Here is a 17194-nt window from a genome sequence, read left to right as displayed (position 1 = left end):
ATATGGCCTAAAATGATATGAAGATAAACATTTTAATTTCAGTAGATATCGTTATTTTATTACGATAAATGCCCCCATTATTATTTTATTTAAGTTTAAAGTTATTTAAAGTTTTGCTCCTGAGTGAAAGTTGTGATGTTAAACTTGTTTTTATGAGCAGAGAATGACTAACGCTTGATAAACAGTGAATCAGTATAAACATCTGAAATAGATCAATTATGTGTAAAACCTCCTCACTGTGCACAATTGAAGAATTATTCTGATATATATTGAACTTTTGTTATATTGCTATTAATGAACATTTTATTGCGATAATTACTGATATAGTTTTATTGGCCAGGCCTTAAAAACAGCCTTATTTAGTCTGTCCATTCTGCCAGCTAGATTAGATAGATAGATTTACTTTATCTATTTACTCGATTTGCTAGATTTACTCACCAATTCCTTAATTTTCTGTTTGGATGAATGGACAAATTGTGTCCACATTGATTTCCTGCAGGCATATTCTTGATGCTTCATAATTAAGTGAACAGGTTTATTTGGCCTGAGTACAAGGTCATTAGGCAGACACGAACAAAAACAACACATGCCTGTAACCTGTGCTTGTAAGACACATAAACTGTTTTATCGTACACATAGGAGCATGTGTTCACAAACAGGGCTCATGTTTTCACAAGGTGGGGCCTCCCGTGGTTTACTGAGTTTTCTCTGTTACATCAAAGCCAGAGAAGGACCTGCAGCCAGACAACATTGCACCTTAACAGGCTCTTTGGGGACGGGAGAGACCACTGAGAATAATGACCTCTGGATGTCATTTTCACCTGAGTGAGCTTCCTAGCAAACGTGGGACCAGACCAACAGTTAATAGAACACTTACCAAGGCCCAACGACCCCCTTATGGAACCACATTGAAATTCACTAGATCCAAGTCTGTATTTAGATCGGCACCAAATTGCATACACTCATAAATATCATTCTTTTCTATGGAACGTTAAAGAAAATGAAAACAATTCACTGAATCCGTCCCCTGACCACCAAATCTTGGTCCCATCCTTCCACCAACTTTCATGGAAATACATTCCGTGGTTTTTGTGTAAACTTGCTTACAAACAAACATAAAAACTTACCAACAAACAAACAGACAGGGTTGAACACATAACCTCCTTGGCAGAGTTAATGTAGCCCAGACAATGTCTCCCATTGAAACTTCCAAGGCCTTATTCTTTTCACTTAAATGAAAATTGAGTCGATTCCTCCTGTTTGTGTTGGAGCCGTGAACTTCCCGGCTGCAGATTCCAGTTTCAGTGGAACCTCTGGATCTGTCATTTTATTTCTGTGTGTGTCTCTGCACTCATGGGTTGGTATGCATATGTGCGTCTGCATATGTTGGGGGATTAGGGAGTGGAACCCCAGAATACACGCGCTGGAATGTGAAGTGTGTGTGTTTTGTGCAGCCTGAGGCCGAGGAATGTCTCCCAAACTCACTGTAACAACTTTAAGTGGCATGACCAGTGTGTATGTGTGTGCGTTTGTGTTTGTGTGTGTGTCAGGAGTGACAGCAGGTGATGGGTGTGAGTTCTGTCGGGTGCGCCCCAAGGCCTGTCCGTCGCCTCACCACATACGTTCACATACTCGCACACACACACACACAGCGCTCTGTCTGTCTCCTCCACACAGCAGGGGAGTAATGTGTGTGTTTTAATAGGTGTCTGCTTTATCTCAGCCAGGAGACGTGAAAGAGAATCTCTGCTCCAGTCAATGAGCCTTTCATTCTCTTCTGCTCAGGTGGTGTTTGGACAACCTTTGGCAGATGCTTAGCGGTGTTCTGCTCTGATGTGTAGCGTCTTTGTGCAGCTTGATTCGATTTGAACAAAAGCTATGCCATCACATTCTCACTTTGTTCACTCTCTATCAATTTTTCTATCTGTTGTTTCGGAGCAGCGAAGAAGACTTGATATCCTTTGAAAAGAAAATTGCTGTTTTATCAGATTTAAAATAATATCCTTTAAAGTTCTGGACATAGATTTGTGTATTTGCCGATGCCTGACCCAGCGTTTTCGCCAGTATCTGATTTTTTTCTGGTGCTGGTATCTGAGCATCTCTATTAATCAGCCCACAGTCTTCTTATCCAGTCCGTGCATGTGTAACATCTCATAGAAATGTGGAAAACAATGTGGCTCTTTTCTTCACTGATGGAGGAGATTAACATTTAATCAAATGGGTTGGAATTAGCTGTAGTGATTAGCTCCATGGACGATTTGCATTCACTGAACTGAATGCAAATCGGGGGGGAAATAATCAGGCCTTTCTACGTTATAGTTTATTTGGGGAGAGGATGCCCTCCAAAATATTTTCAGGGCTGAACCATTTGTCCTGACGGAGGCATTTGTTCGCCATGTTGCCCAGAGAACTCCGGCTCATATCATGCTGACAACATAGTTCCTCCATCTGTTGAGTGGAGGCATGACTGATGGTGTTGGTTCCCTTTTTGGCACATTTGATAAACATGGACATTGCCCTCTTCGCTGGAATAGATTTCTCAGTATCAGTAATATGAATCAGGTCTCGATAAGACCTTCCCCATCCACAACCAAACGACAACCCATTTGCTGTATCATATTTTATTTGTTTTGTTGTCAGTGTTGTTTAGTGTTTGTTTTGGCGTGTGTAGCAGTGATTGTGCGTTCTCGCAGGATATTACTGTTCTCTGCTCTGGGCTACAGACAGCTGACTGTTACTCTGTGTGGCTCCAGAGTCCAGAGTTTTTGTTGCATTACTATATTCTGTTGATCAAAAGGCAGCTGTCAGAGGAACTGTGCGTGTTTGTACTTTTGCACGTCTGCGGCACCGTCTCTCGCACAGCTGGTTCAAGTTAACATCGACCTGGAAGAAGCGTGCTTCATTCAAAAGGGGTACCTCCCTCTCTTTCTCTTCTTCCCTTTTTCCTTTCCTTTCGTCTCTCTCGCTGGTTCCACCTTCTTTTTCAAACCAAAACATCCCCTGTGCGCTGTTAATTCACGCAGCCGTTAAGTCAGCTGACATAACTGGAGGGAGGCCAGGGGTAATTCTAACCCAGGATCCAAACCCCTTGTCCTGGGCCTCTGCGTAGTGGGGTTCCCCTTGTGAGCTCTTCTCCGGTTCTGAGCCCCTGAGTTGGGGCGGGGCAGCGCTCAACACTGCACCTCAGACTGAACGACTTATGGAGGTGATTTAAAAGACCATTCCACCTCGTCCCAGGAGTGCTGTCCCTCTTCTGCTTCCTGCTCTCTTGTAGAGAAGAGAGGAACTTTAGAGGTCAAGGGCTACTGGGTCATAGTAGAGCGCTGCTGGTCAGAAAACCTAACACTCAGACATCTTAATGTTCCTTTAACCCAATTTGTCATACTCTCTACATTCGTGTAGAAAAATTTGAACAATTTTCTCCTTCTTATTCAGTGATCAATGCTTTGTTAATATAGATTCAAAAGGCATTGTTTGTATTGTGGCTGCATTCAAAGACCTGGGGTAGCCATGTTTAGTCAAGGGGCCAGTAACCTTTCAACTTTAACCCTGTTCGAGCTGAGCAGGAAGAAGACAAATACAAAGAAGATGAAGAGCACAGAGACAAATATGTGCCTGGTTCCTCCCCAGGAATCCTCTTTGCACATCTCTCCACTGTTCTCCTTTTTGGGCCTTTCTGTATGAAAAGAACAAGATGACCCAGTAGGTGTCAGCACGACCAACAGTCACACAATTCTTTGGGTTCCAAGAATATTTCAACACTCATAGTTCCTTATAAGCAGGTTGGAGCTGTTCAGTGTTTTGATTTTCCTGTTGGATTTCATGGTAGATGGAAGTAGTTCAGAGGAAAGTAGAATCTTGGTTGGCGTGTGTTGATCTCCATCCTTCCACCCTGGGGAGGTCAGGAGGAGAGAAGAGCTTCAGAGATAAATTTCACCAAAGCAACTTCTGCTCTTCTTTGACTGTGCACTTTTTGCTTTCTATCAATCTCCAACTCCGTCACACGGATAAAAGAATAGAAAGATTGTTTGTTTTGGGCTTTTGTAGAATCTGTCTCTTTCTCTGGAAAATTTGGAATAATGATGTACCTCAGTATTCTCCCACACACATCTGAGCCTGGCTGGCTTTGTCTCACCCCCAGAGGAGCAGTGACAGGAGCAAAGCCGCTGATTCCACCAGCCATCACACACTTCTGACAGCTAATTCAAGCTTCACTCCAGGGGACAGTGGCATTTGCTGTGTATGTGTATACAGAATGAATGTGTGGATGTGTGTGTCCTAAACCCTCAGGCCATTCGCTGTCAGGCCTATGCCCATTGAAGTCTCAACAGGGTTTCTCCTCTGTGATGGCCATTTAGGGATGTGACCTCGTCTTTTCCTCCATGGACACAGACCCGCACACACACACACGCACGCACGCACGCACACACACACACACACACACACACACACACACACACACACACACACACACACACACACACACACACACACACACACAGAGCACCTCTCAACAAGGCCCCTGGCCTGGTCTGATCCTGGTGGCAGATGGAATTAGCAGTAATTATGAGCTCATTAAATCCAGCCTGCTCTGTAATCCCCTGTAATGCCCAAATACTTGTGTGTGTTAGTGTGTTTGTGTTAAAGAGACACTGTCCACTCACCCATCACACATTGTTCCTCTTATCACATGGTGGAAACAGAACAGAGAGGAAATCATAAATAACATGGAAGAGGAAATTAATTTCTCTGTCGAGTGTGTACCCAAAGGCAGATTGCCTGCACAATCCAGTTTTTAATTGGTTCTTGTCAAGTGATTTACTGTAAGTGTTAAACAATACAGCTCAGCAGAGAACCTGTGTTGGGAAGCTAATTAAAAGCCGTTTTCAACAGCAGACTTGTTGTTAAATGCTCTAAGCCAATAACAGGCTTTCATTAAAAAGTGGCGGAATCAGTGATTTATGAGCGGGACTAGATGTCAACACATCATGTACAGCAGCGTGTCCTTGATAAGAACATAACTCTGCAGAGCTGCAGATGGAAACAAGTATCTAAAACTAAAGTTATAATCAATCTACCTGCATCGTAAATACAATAACTGATAGGTGATGTATACCATGGACACCACAGCCTATGTTTGGAGTTAAATATTAACGCTGTGTTATGTCTGTACCGGCTTTATGTGTCAGAGTTTGAGACTTTCAAGATATAATATAGGCTGTGCCTCCAGAGCAACTCTTTCAAAGCCGTATAAGGCCTTATAGTGATGCATAATGCTATTCAGAATAACACAGCAGCTTCAAATCCGTTGTGACCTATAGAATGTTTTACCTGCTCATGCCAATATATCTTAATTACATCTCAATTTCTATATTTCCTGTGATTGGAACATTATGATTGTAAAGGGACAATCTGCCGTGCTTATAAGCCACAGAGGTGATTTGTGTGTGTGTTGGTGTGTGTGTGTGTTTTTTTTTTTTCTTTTTCTGGTGATAAGCTGCTCAAGTGGTCCAGGGACCCATAGTGTTAGCCATCTGTGCTCACCATCCACTCTCACACTCTCTTTCATGTTATCAGGTAAACAACGTACATGTATGTGAGCTCATCCTCTTAGTTCTTCATTTTTGTTTTACTCTTGAATATACTTCACTCTACTGTACACAGTTGTGTTTGTGAAAGAGGAAACACGGATATAGGGTGTGGTCAGTCATGCTCCTCTCCCCTGAAAATGAGTCATCTTGATTTAGCCTGTGTGTGTGAACATGTGTTTACAGCAGTGTAAATACTGTGAGAAAGCAGCCATCTCTGTTGGGTTTCATGTCCGGACTGAAACCGTTTCAGGAAGTTAAAGGAGACAGGTTCAGTCAGGATGTTGCTGTTGAGATACACCGTTTCTTTGTGGTTTCTCTTTTTGAACATGATGAACTAGAAGGGTTCTCAGTTGAGCGAGGCCCGACAGTCCCCTTATTAACCAAAGTAAAAATCATTAGATTTTAATTTTCATTTGGATCTGCACCAAATTGCAGAGACTCATACATATCAGTCCCCTAAATATGCCAGATTTTTTTTCATCAAGATTCAATAATTATTCTCTTGAGAAATCAGTGAAAATTGTCCTATCCCACAATTTTAGATAGAATGAAAATAAATTCCTGGATCTGTGCCCTGATCAGGATCCACACAAAAATGTAATGGGTTCCTCCCTCACCGATACTGCTCCAGTAAGCTCAGTAAGCTTTATGGAATTCAGTTCAGTGTTCTTTGTGTAGCTGTAAGGTGGAATGTGGTTTGTTGGTAGCATAATCGGAAATGATTTTCTCTTGTAAGGTTTTCTCGCAATGTTTTTTCTAGGTATCTAGGTATATTAACATCCTGCTGTGTACTTCCCCTTCAAGCTGATCTGACATCTACATCAACATGTACAGACAGACACACAGACAATGTGTCTCACTCATTTGTCATTTCTATCACCCGTTAAAGTCCCACATATTTTGTCTATAAAGAATCTAATGTCTTCAGCAGCCCATTCGTACTGTTTTTGCCCCCTCTGGTTTCCAACCAGCTGCCCAGTGTCAGTCTGGCACTGCCCCACTTTCCATTTGCCTGAAAAAGCATCACTACCACCAGGAACCCTTCTGATTTAGCCATTTTGGGTTGTGCCATGTGACACTTTGTATCTTTAATAGGAATGGAAAGTTCCTGTCCGCTGCAGGACTGCAGAAACACTTTCCATGTATTTAAACAAGTGAAAGAGTCTGTGTCCAAATCTCGCTGCGGATAAGGACACATTTAACCCCATGAAAACCTAGAACCTTCAGCTGTTTATCTCAATGTGAATTATCTCTTATTTTCCGTTCCTGTTTTTCTGGATTTTGTTTTAACTTATTCTTGAATTGGGATGAAAACTTGGCGCATGTACAGCATACTATTTTAAAGCTAACCTGCACCATCTGTTGGTCTTATTCGCATCGGTGGACTTAATGTTTACTTCCTGTCAGCTGTTGATTGGTCAGATAGTTTAAGGTCACATTGCTACACAGTCATAATCATTTCATCTTGCCGGTCCAGTGGAATAATTAGCGTTTGTTGCAAAGTGATGCATCATAGAGGTAACAGGATTGATAATGATACTATGCTCCTCCTAGCTATTGATCTGCTTTCCGGCTTTGCCTAAGTGCACTGGCATTCTCTATAATGTCCGTTGACTATTGATGAGGTAATTGCTTAGTTGTCAATTTTATCAATCCTCCATGTTCGGACAATGCAGCAAGGTCAAACATCACAGTCATCCAAGTGGCCTTCATGCAACTGTTTGTTTAGATACAACAGGTTATTAAGCAATACTGTGAAGTCTGCCTCCTTTGGCTGGCAGGACTCCAACTCTCAGCAAGCACTGCTCTATAAAAAAAAAAAAAAACACAGGCAAAGCTGCTTTGTCTTTGCAGTGGCTTTTTTTTCCTTCTCGATTTACTGTATTTAAATTTTTTTCTATCGCCCATCCTTCAATGAGAGGAGAGAAGAGCTCTCATAATGAGCAGCAAAGAAAGGCCCTTCACGCTGTGATCAAATGAACTGACTCCATTGTCTGAGCAGTGGATGGATACAGTCGCTTCTTAAACTGTTAGCTCGGCTGCAGATTTTCAACCGTTCTCATGATGCTCTGTGTGGGTGTGCGACCGAAACAGAAACAAAGAAATCATGTCTCTGTGACAGGAGGATGTGATGCACATTGACAATTGTGACCTATATTATAATGTGGCAAATAAGAGAAGTATTCAAACCATTTCAAATATTCTGCAGCTCGCAAGAGGCGGAGAGATTATGAAATGTTAAGTCGGCCCTGGACGGACGACAGAACACTTCACTGTGGCTTTTTATCCTTCTTTTCGTGGTGCAGTTATAACGTCATGCGTGAAGACAGAGTAGGAAACCACTTGTGTGTAGCTGGCAGAATACACTGTGTCCATGTGGCAAACTCTCTCCTCAGCTGGACGCTGCCCTTCTGCACATGGTGCACACAAAAAAAAGGCCTTGTGAAGGTGAAAAATGAGTTTAATCAAATGCAACTCAGCTTAACTGACAGTTATTGCATCCTAAATCAAATCAACAATGATATTAATTTTGCTTATAAAATTATAGTCATAGGATACCATTCCTCAGCGTCTTGGTCCTTTCCCTGCAGCTGTGTTCTTGAACTTCCATCATGACTAAAGTCACAAAAGGACAGTGACCTATATAAGCACCACGTGCATATGTAATTTCATGAAATCCATCATTTCATTTGTTGCATCTGGAATGTTGCTGGTGAGAGATCCAGCCCTTTAGCTGAGTGGTATTAGCCTTTTAGAAGAAGCTGAACTTTGGGTCGGGCTCATTTATATGAATATAAATGCGACAGTGATGGGGAAGTGGCTGGTTGTGTGACACTAGCTAATCTGATAGAGGGGCGATGCAGATGAATTAGCTGCTAATATTATCCCTCAGTCTCTGCAGCTGCTGCCTAGGAATACAAAAATTGAGGCGGAGCAAGGAGAGATTATAGCCGCAGATTTCAGCAGCTGCTGTTAAAGGAAGATAGGATGGAGTGGATTGAGGAGGAGGAGATGAGTCGGTGGAAGTGATGAAGAGATGAGAGACAATCGTCTTTAGCAAGCGCATAGAGTCCTTAGAAGTTGAGGCGGCCCTCTCTGTCACTTCTCTACCCACTAAAGCTCTCTTTTCTGTTCTTTCTTTTCTCCACATACCACTTCACTCTCTTCTCTGGAGTATCCTTGTGTTTCATCGCCCTCTCTTCAAGCTCTGCCTCCCTTTTATGTCACCCAGTGGAGTTGATGGAGGAGTATAGAGGAGCTGGAGCCAGATTTATGTCTGCGCTGATCGAGGATCTCAGTATTTTTTCTAGGGAAATCAGAAAACCCTTTTTTTTTTCTTCAAAAACCTTGGAAACTTGGACAAACAGCATCTCACGACCTTCAAGATATGTCGTCTAAAGTCTCTGACGACCCGAGAATAGATTTCCTCAGAGAACTGAGAAGTTTTGACGTATGACGTGACAACTTGACCCATCAAAGTTAGAAGGCTTTCTAACTTATTGCCAAAACAGTTGTATTGAAATTCACACTCTGACTTATGATTCCTGATATTTCTCTTGGCGTCACAATGATCTGAACTCTATTTTAATCCTTTAGTCTCTGTTCAGTCTCTGTCTTTTGGTCTCATCAAAACCATAAAATAGCTTTTGTCGTCTCTACATCAAAAGAAGTTCATACGATTTTTTCAGGAGAATCAACTCTCGTTTCGGTGATTAAAATACTTGATTTTCTCTTTCCAAATCCTCTTTAAGTTGACGTCACTAGTCCTCTGATTTCTATTCTATTCTGTTTTGCTGGTGCTGTCCCTGAAGTTGGATCTGAACTCATCTCAATCCTCTCTCTCTTTTCTTCACATGTGTCGGCTGAGTGACAACCTAACCTTGCAGAGGCTGTTTGCACTGTTACTTATCACGCCTTAATAATTCATCAGAGAGGGCATTATCATTCAAGAACCCACTGGTGCACACACGGATAGCTCTGAATATCAAGAGACAAAGAGACAGGTATTGCTTTGTGGTAAAACCTCAGCTGCTCTACCTCCTGAATGGACGTTTATTTTCCAGGGCTTGTTCAGTGGAAAATGAACAATGGACACATGCACACACATTTGGAACCAGTACATAACATCTGTATGAGTTCAATGTCTATTGCATGTGTGTAATAAAGGGCCCATAGCAATCTAGTATGAAACTGCAATCGAGATCAGCTTTGATTGCAGCACTACATCCTAGAAACTTCATTTACTTGTTGATTAGATAATTCCACACACTTCCCCAAACACTGTTGTATATAAATATAGTTTTTTTAATGTATTTGCTTTATCTCATAAAAAATATAATTTTTAATACGTTTTTTTATAATGATATCTGTTGCGGTTTGTGGGTATGTAAGAAATTACAATTAACATGAAAGATGCACAAATAGCCTATATCTTCCCACTACAACACTATATTTCTACTTGTTTGAATGAGTTGAAGTGTTTAAGCATTTCACTTTAAGACAGAAAGTGAAGCTTGGCTCTCTCAGTGTGTCTGGCCCAATCAAATTTGGCCTTAATCTTAGTCTGGCATATAGACAAGGCCCAGTACAGATTTTAAATCTCATCTGCTCTCTCTTTTTTCAATGTCTAATAACCACAGGCCAGACAGGGAGTTCTATCCCTCTCGCCCCTCTCCCCCCGGTCCCCGCCGTCGAGTCCCCCAGGGCACAGTGTGACCCACAGAGGCACCCGACCGGAAGGCCTACCCCGCTTTCTCTCCTCTCCGTCCTCCAATGTGCCACAGTATACATGACCTCATTAGGGAACCCCACCCTCTCCACTTGCTTTACAGTATCGTATGATATCGGTCTGACTTATGACCCCAATGAGAGAAAAACCCAACCCCCCTAACTTCCTCAACATGACCTATTTAATGTACAGAGGCCAATGTGCACCCAACCGCCTCACACGTGTACCCCTGTTCTCCCCCACCTCCTCACCCCTGCAAGCCACTGTGCTGAGCTGGATGACAGACTTGTTCCAGTTATTTCTTGAGGTTTATATGACCTGATCTCTCACATTACTGCAGCTTTAGTATTTGATACTGTTGAGTCGTCAGATAGCTTCAAACTCCAAACGCCACCAATAACTTGAATCCTCTTTTTAAAGGGACAGTTCACAGAAAAATGAAAATCCACTCAATGTCTTCTCACCACTCTGTCGATGGAGGGGTGGGTGAAGAGTTTGAGTCCACAAAACACTTTTTAAGAGTTTTAGGGGTAAACAGGGTTGCAGCCAAATAATTGAATAAAAACATAAACAGTCAATCAGAAGTAGAAAAAATAGGTATAAAAAGATTCCATAGAATAGTGTTTAATAATGTGCATCCAGGAAAGCAATGAACATCATGGATTGCTAATATTTAACTGTGTCACCATTATCCACAAGTAAATAAATGCTTGCGGTAAAAAGACGAAGAAGATATGTGCCATGTGGCCAGACTTCACAGACTCTCCTCCTACGTGCAGTCGTGGGCGCATGTATCAGTGTATATGTTCTTTAGTGCTATTTTTGTGTGCTTGTGTGGTTGTGCGTGTGGGTTGAGATGATGTCGAGAGTGCTCTGAATTGCAGTTTGCCAAGTTTCCGGCAGTGTGAAAGTAAGGTATATAGAGCAGGCAGCTTTCTAAATGAGGTCTGCATCTATGAATATTTAATCAAAGACAAACGAGACAACACAGAGCCAATGGCTGATGTAACTGAGCTGGTGGGTATTTCATGCACTGAACAGACTCGGGAGATATCCGACACAGATTGCTCTGTTTTCTAAGATATTCTCGGGTATGAGCGCTTTTATGTGATCCATGTTGATGTTAGTGATCATTATTAGCAACTGTATATGCTTTCAAGGGTTCATCACCGGCTCACAGCTGCACGCTATATGCTTTGGGACTTAGGGCCTGTCCCCTTTGGTTTTGAACGTGGCCATTTTATAACTAATAATGGTGTATGTGTTAAGAAGGACATTGCATCGTTCTCCTAGTTGTGACCCTTCAATACATTAGTGCCATCTTTATTTAGACATGCCAACACCGTCCTATCACATGAACTCAAGCACCACTTCTCTGAAAGAGTCAAGTGGTTTCACACAACTGAACTGTCAACGTTTAGGTCTGTGTGGTCATTTGTATCCATTCCTCTGACTCCTTTAAACCATTACCCATTACCTGTATCCAGTTGTTTGAGCGGATAACTCAGCTTTGCAGTACAAATAATACCCCTGGGTGGAAATCACTACTTTAATATGTTGCCTGACACTTCTTCTCATTTTCTGTTGTAGCTGGGATGAGAGCAGCTCCATCAGCAGCGGCCTCAGTGACGGCTCAGACAACCTGAGCTCCGAAGAGTTCAACACCAGTCCCACTCTCAACTCGCTTCCCACCACCCCCCTCGGCTCCCGCAGGAACTCAACCATAGTGGTAAGTGAGGTTTACAAGAGCATTACAAAACACACACACACACACACACACACACACAAACTGACAGAGACAGACGGACGTGTGTGCTGGATACAGTATTGATGACGCCTTTAATCCAGTGAAATATTGATTCGTCATTGAATGAGGTGTCACACACAGAGTGCTCAGAAGACACACATGAACACACACACACACACAAACACACACACACACAGCCTGTAGCAGTACTCTGCCTGATTCAGTATTCTATTGAAAACCCATGCTATCACATCTGCACTGATGTGTAAGCGTGTTCATGGCACACACATGTTGGTAGTGTTGCATTTCCAGCAGACTCGCCACCATTTTTGAATTGAGTTGAAGGAACGAACGCGGACGACGTCTTTCTTTTCTTCGTTGCAGTTCTTCAAGAAAAAGTAATTACTCTATGGTTGTGTTGGCTCCAACTTCAACACAACCAGCTTAGTAGCATTCGCCTTTGTTCTGAAGTAAACAGAGACGCCTGAGAATTTTTAAATAAGCGGACCAGGAATCCGAAGACGCTCCACACCAGCATATACAAACTCTACATGCGACTACTGTTTCGGAGCTGTAATTGTAGAGTGACTCACACACACACACGTACACGCAGGTATGAATGCTCGGCCCTGTGCTCAGGCTACATACGTACCTACGATGCAGCTTTGGCGCAGAAGGATAAATTGGGCTTTAGAAGTAACTGTCCTGAGGGAATGTGTTGATTCACTGAAGAGCACTGCGACACTGTGGTCTCAAAAAATCTGCTGCGGGAGTGGAAGGATTTGGGACTCGTGACCTCAGCGCTTCTAAAATCCTGTCTACAGCTCTGCTCCAGTTTCTTTGAGATCCAGCTGACGCTCTAGGGAGTCCAGACAGAGTGTGTATTTGTTTGTGAGTCTGTGTTTATGTATGTGTGAAAGTGTCTGATTTAGGTCACACCTCCACCATGTGGTTTATGCGACTGATTCAGTTGAATTTCAGAGGCCGAGAGACAGAGGGAGTTTGAAGGGAGATGGGAAATCACGGTAGCCATGGCAACCAAAGCACAGGGATGCTGAGAGCCCGGGCCTTTGTCTTCTTCCATATATATATATTGAAGGACAGGTCTAGAGTGTGGCCATCTGCACACACACACTTACACAAACACACACACTTACACAAACACACACACTCACACACACAGGGCCATCTGCAGTCCGGCATCCAGGCCAGCGAGCTGGAAGAACCGGGGCGCCTCCCTCCACGCCCAGAAGCAGGAGTCATAGCAACCATTACCCCCCATGGCATCATTGCCATGGCAACCCACCATCACCTCATAATGCACCAGCTATCGTCAAATACACATGGCTCCTCGTTCTATCGCCGATGGTAGCTAATCTTATCCCTTTGTCGGTTCCTCTTTGTCTTAGTGTCTCCTGTTGATTTTAATTTCCCACTTGCTTAACGTCCTCTCCTCTCCCCTCCCACGTATTGTGTAATAAGCTCAACAGAGATATGAGGTTGAGGGGGAGAAGGGTAATGAAGAAAGGACACACAGAGAAGACATGTTGGAGAGAGAGGAAGTTAGAATTACAGCCAGAAAGTGGTGGTGGTCCATGTGGGTGGTACAAAAACCTGAATCTCCTCATTTCCACAAGGAGACGGACAAATTGCCGAAGTTAATACACTTAGTACTTAGTAGTGCATGTGTGTTTGCGTTTTACTATCTGTCTCATTGTCCATCTGTTTGCGTTGTTATCCATGTTTTGAGGTGACTTCCTGACCAGATGGGTATCTCGACCCCTACCCCCCCCCCCCCTTCCATGTTTTAATAATCAGGGAATGTGTGTGAGGAAATTACAATGTTTTATCAACAGGGTCTGGTCAGACAGGACACACACACTCACACATACCTCCACCTCCTCGTGTGATGTGAACCTGCCCATGGGGTCTATTGGTTTTAATAAAAAAGGAATTCAGCATATGAGCTTTCATGGGAACTGCATGTTAGGTGCAATGTCCTGCACTGGCACACACACACATCTCCTGATGCATTGTGTGACTGTCAGTCCCCGACAGTGGGTGTGTTTAATCCACTTTTGTCGAGGGCGTCCTCTTATAGTCATCCATAAACAGGTACACACTCTTCCTATAAAGAAGCTGTGTATTCGCACGCATTCCCCTCATAAACACACAGAAGACCTTCAGTCATGGGTTTCTCATTTCCTTTAGTTTCACATTCGACATTCTTTCTTATTGGATTGTTTCAAGGCTGAGCTGTCTGTATGTAAGTCAAGTGTGTGTGAGTCTTTGTGTCTGATCTTAGATGTGGGGTCAGTGTGTGGTGTGTGCACAGTACATATGTGTGTATTTGTGGGCAGTTCCTCCCCCTGCTGTGACTGTCCACTTCTCGTTTGAAGTGTTCAACCAGAGCACACAATAGGATTTAGACGGGGAAGATGAGACATCTTTGAGTGGGTTTTTAGGTTGACTGGGTCAGACATGTTTTTCCTGCTCAGAGGGAGTCTGAGGCTCTAACCTAATATCTAACCTAATAACTGTGACCTGTGGTGAACACTTAAGAACAGAATATAAGGGAGACAGTGTTTTTTTTCATAAAAGACTCAGTAAGTTGTTGCATGCCATCATTCATCCCAGTTTACTAAGCCAATTCTGTAACATGCACTGAATCACGCAGAGTTAAACTAGATTTTAGTCACACAAAGTTGTGTTAGCTAGGAGGGGTTTCAAGGGTGACATGATTCTAGTTCAAATACGTTTGCCTTCAGATAAGACATGCAGGGAAATTCATAATTGATAAGTAGACAATCAGAGAAACACAAATGTATTATCTCCACTTATCTCACCTTAAGTTTAATCTCATTCACTCAGTAATAACACATTCTGTCAAAATACAGTCTCATAGAACTTGTCTTTCTGTCCCTCTGTAGATGCGTACAGATGCAGAGAAGCGATCTCTGGTGGAGAGCGGCATTTCGTGGGACACCGATGATGCCAAACCGGGCTGCAAGAGCCAAGGCAGCAGCGTCTACAACACAGGAAGCCTCAAGTCCGAATCGGCCAATAAATGGAAAAAGACGAGGCCGCAGCCCGGGGAGGGGCTGGAAGGAGGTAAAGGTGAACTGAAGAAGCCTCAAACCCTGGGTCAAGGAAACATGTTGAGGAAAGGAAGAAACCCACCCGTGGGAGTCACATCCCCGATAACCCACACCTCTCAGAGTGGCCTGAAAGTGGCAGGTAGGTGGAGAAACACACACTGAAGACCTTTTCAGATTTGAACAGTTTGCGTTTTACGTATGTGGAAGGCAGCCGGAGATGGTTTGGGTCAGATACGTTCACACACAAAGGAAAATGTCTGGAAAACTCAGGGTTCGCAGGAAAAAAATAATACCTGGAGCAGCTGACTTAGACATTTGTGTCCTCACACACATCCCCTTTGGGAAATTTCATGAAGTGTTAAAGTTCAAGTCCATGTCTGAAAGTAGCTAAATCCACAGACGAATGTTGAAGTGTACGAATCTATAGCTTTATATGAAATGGTTTCATAACCTGAGCTGACTCACACATTTCTCTGGCTGTCTTTTAATATTCCAGTCTTTCTGGCAGTCATACACCCACACACACTGTCACAGACACACTCACTGTCTTTGTCCCACACATTCATCCACAGCTGCAGCCCACCCTCTGGGCCTTTAGAAAGTGGTGCCATGTATCAAACGCCCATCACCACCCACACCCTTCCTGCCAGCCGTACACACACACACACACACTCTCACACACACACACAAACACACACAGCACTGACCAAGTGTTTTTTTTTCTATCCAAGCTTTATTTTTGTGCCTGACAGAGACAATTTATAGTACTTAGATAAAGGCCTTGTACCCAAAGCAACTGGCCCAGAGACAGTGAGTGTTTGTGTTGCTAATAGTTTGTATGCATGTGTGTGTGTGTCCACTGTGCAGACAGGTCGGAGATTGTGCCAACCTTAAACAGTGTCACCCATCGCACTTCACAAACACACACTCACACACAAAGAGCACAATAGCAAGGATTGTGCGGCTGCGTTTAAACCTCACCATCTGTGTGCTGTTTACGTAAGCACACACACACACACACACACACACACATATAGACAACCAAAACAACAGGATATTAGTTGTGCTGTTGTGTGCCAGTCTAGTTGGGCAGTGTATGTGTAAACAATCCTCTTTCCTTTGGACCATGTTTGCATTGCCAGCTGCTGAAGTGACAGATACACACCAAACAAGTGAAGCAGCCTCTGATGTGTGCGCAACGCTGCTATTGTTACTGATGTCAACCGCATGAACAGTATGAGAGTTTCAGAGGTTAATTAATCAGATGATGAAGTCGATGGAAAGCAGAGTGGAGATTGGATCTCGTAGCTCATCAACGAGGAGGAGCTCATGAATTTAAATGAGTCTTTGACATTCTTCGAGGTCAACGACAGACGAGCACTGTGTCGCAGTTCAATAACACTGTGTCTAGAATACACATTCTATAGTTCGCACAATGTTCTATATACCAACCACAGTTTGCCTTTAGTGTAGAATGATGAGTGATTGTTTCTACTGCTACTCTGTTAATCGCTTAAGCTAAAAATTGAAAGATAGGGGAACACACCCATCATAAGTTCCATATAGAGAAGTTGACCAGATCAATAACTTGCACACCACTTCCTTTATAAAGGAATTATCTGTTATAGAAAGTGATCAATCAAGTCAATTTTCCAAAATATCTGATTTTATTGTTTTGAACTAAGTCAGTACATAATAATAATAGCTGCACCTCCATTTGCCTCAATATTATAAGATACAAAATTTATTGTTTCATTGTTTAATTGTATGCACTTAACATTGATACTGTCGATATATCTAAAGTAAGACAACTACAAACTCTCATGTTGATGGTCGATTGGGAGACTATGTGGCAGCGAGATGCATCTTCACTCCAGCTGTCCTCCTTTCGCCGCTCTCGCCCACTGTTGCCCTATATGGAAGAAGAATTGATGTGAAATGAGCCATTTTCCTTCAAAAGATGTCAGCAATAGACTTTTTATACGAAGGATTTCTCCCCGTCAGACACGCAGGCCCCTCGTGTCGAGCG

At 43.0% G+C, this 17194-nt stretch overlaps 1 protein-coding gene across 6 annotated transcripts in view; it reads left to right on the top strand.

Annotated features, from left to right (window-relative positions):
- The window catches only part of LOC133956383 (neuron navigator 1-like), an 82634-nt gene that overhangs the window by 49263 nt on the left and 16177 nt on the right, over positions 1-17194 (top strand). For all 6 annotated transcript variants that reach the window (XM_062391368.1, XM_062391367.1, XM_062391363.1 and 3 more), the window contains 2 exons: positions 11911-12049; positions 14998-15304. In XM_062391368.1, coding sequence (XP_062247352.1) covers positions 11911-12049; positions 14998-15304 — 446 coding nt within the window. The remainder of the gene's footprint in view (positions 1-11910; positions 12050-14997; positions 15305-17194) is intronic.

The sequence above is a fragment of the Platichthys flesus genome, chromosome 7, assembly GCF_949316205.1.
Source record: "Platichthys flesus chromosome 7, fPlaFle2.1, whole genome shotgun sequence".
In the NCBI taxonomy this organism is placed as follows: Eukaryota; Metazoa; Chordata; class Actinopteri; order Pleuronectiformes; family Pleuronectidae; genus Platichthys; species Platichthys flesus.
Note: the sequence above shows the minus strand (reverse complement) of the source record. Positions and strands in the feature narration are given on the sequence as shown.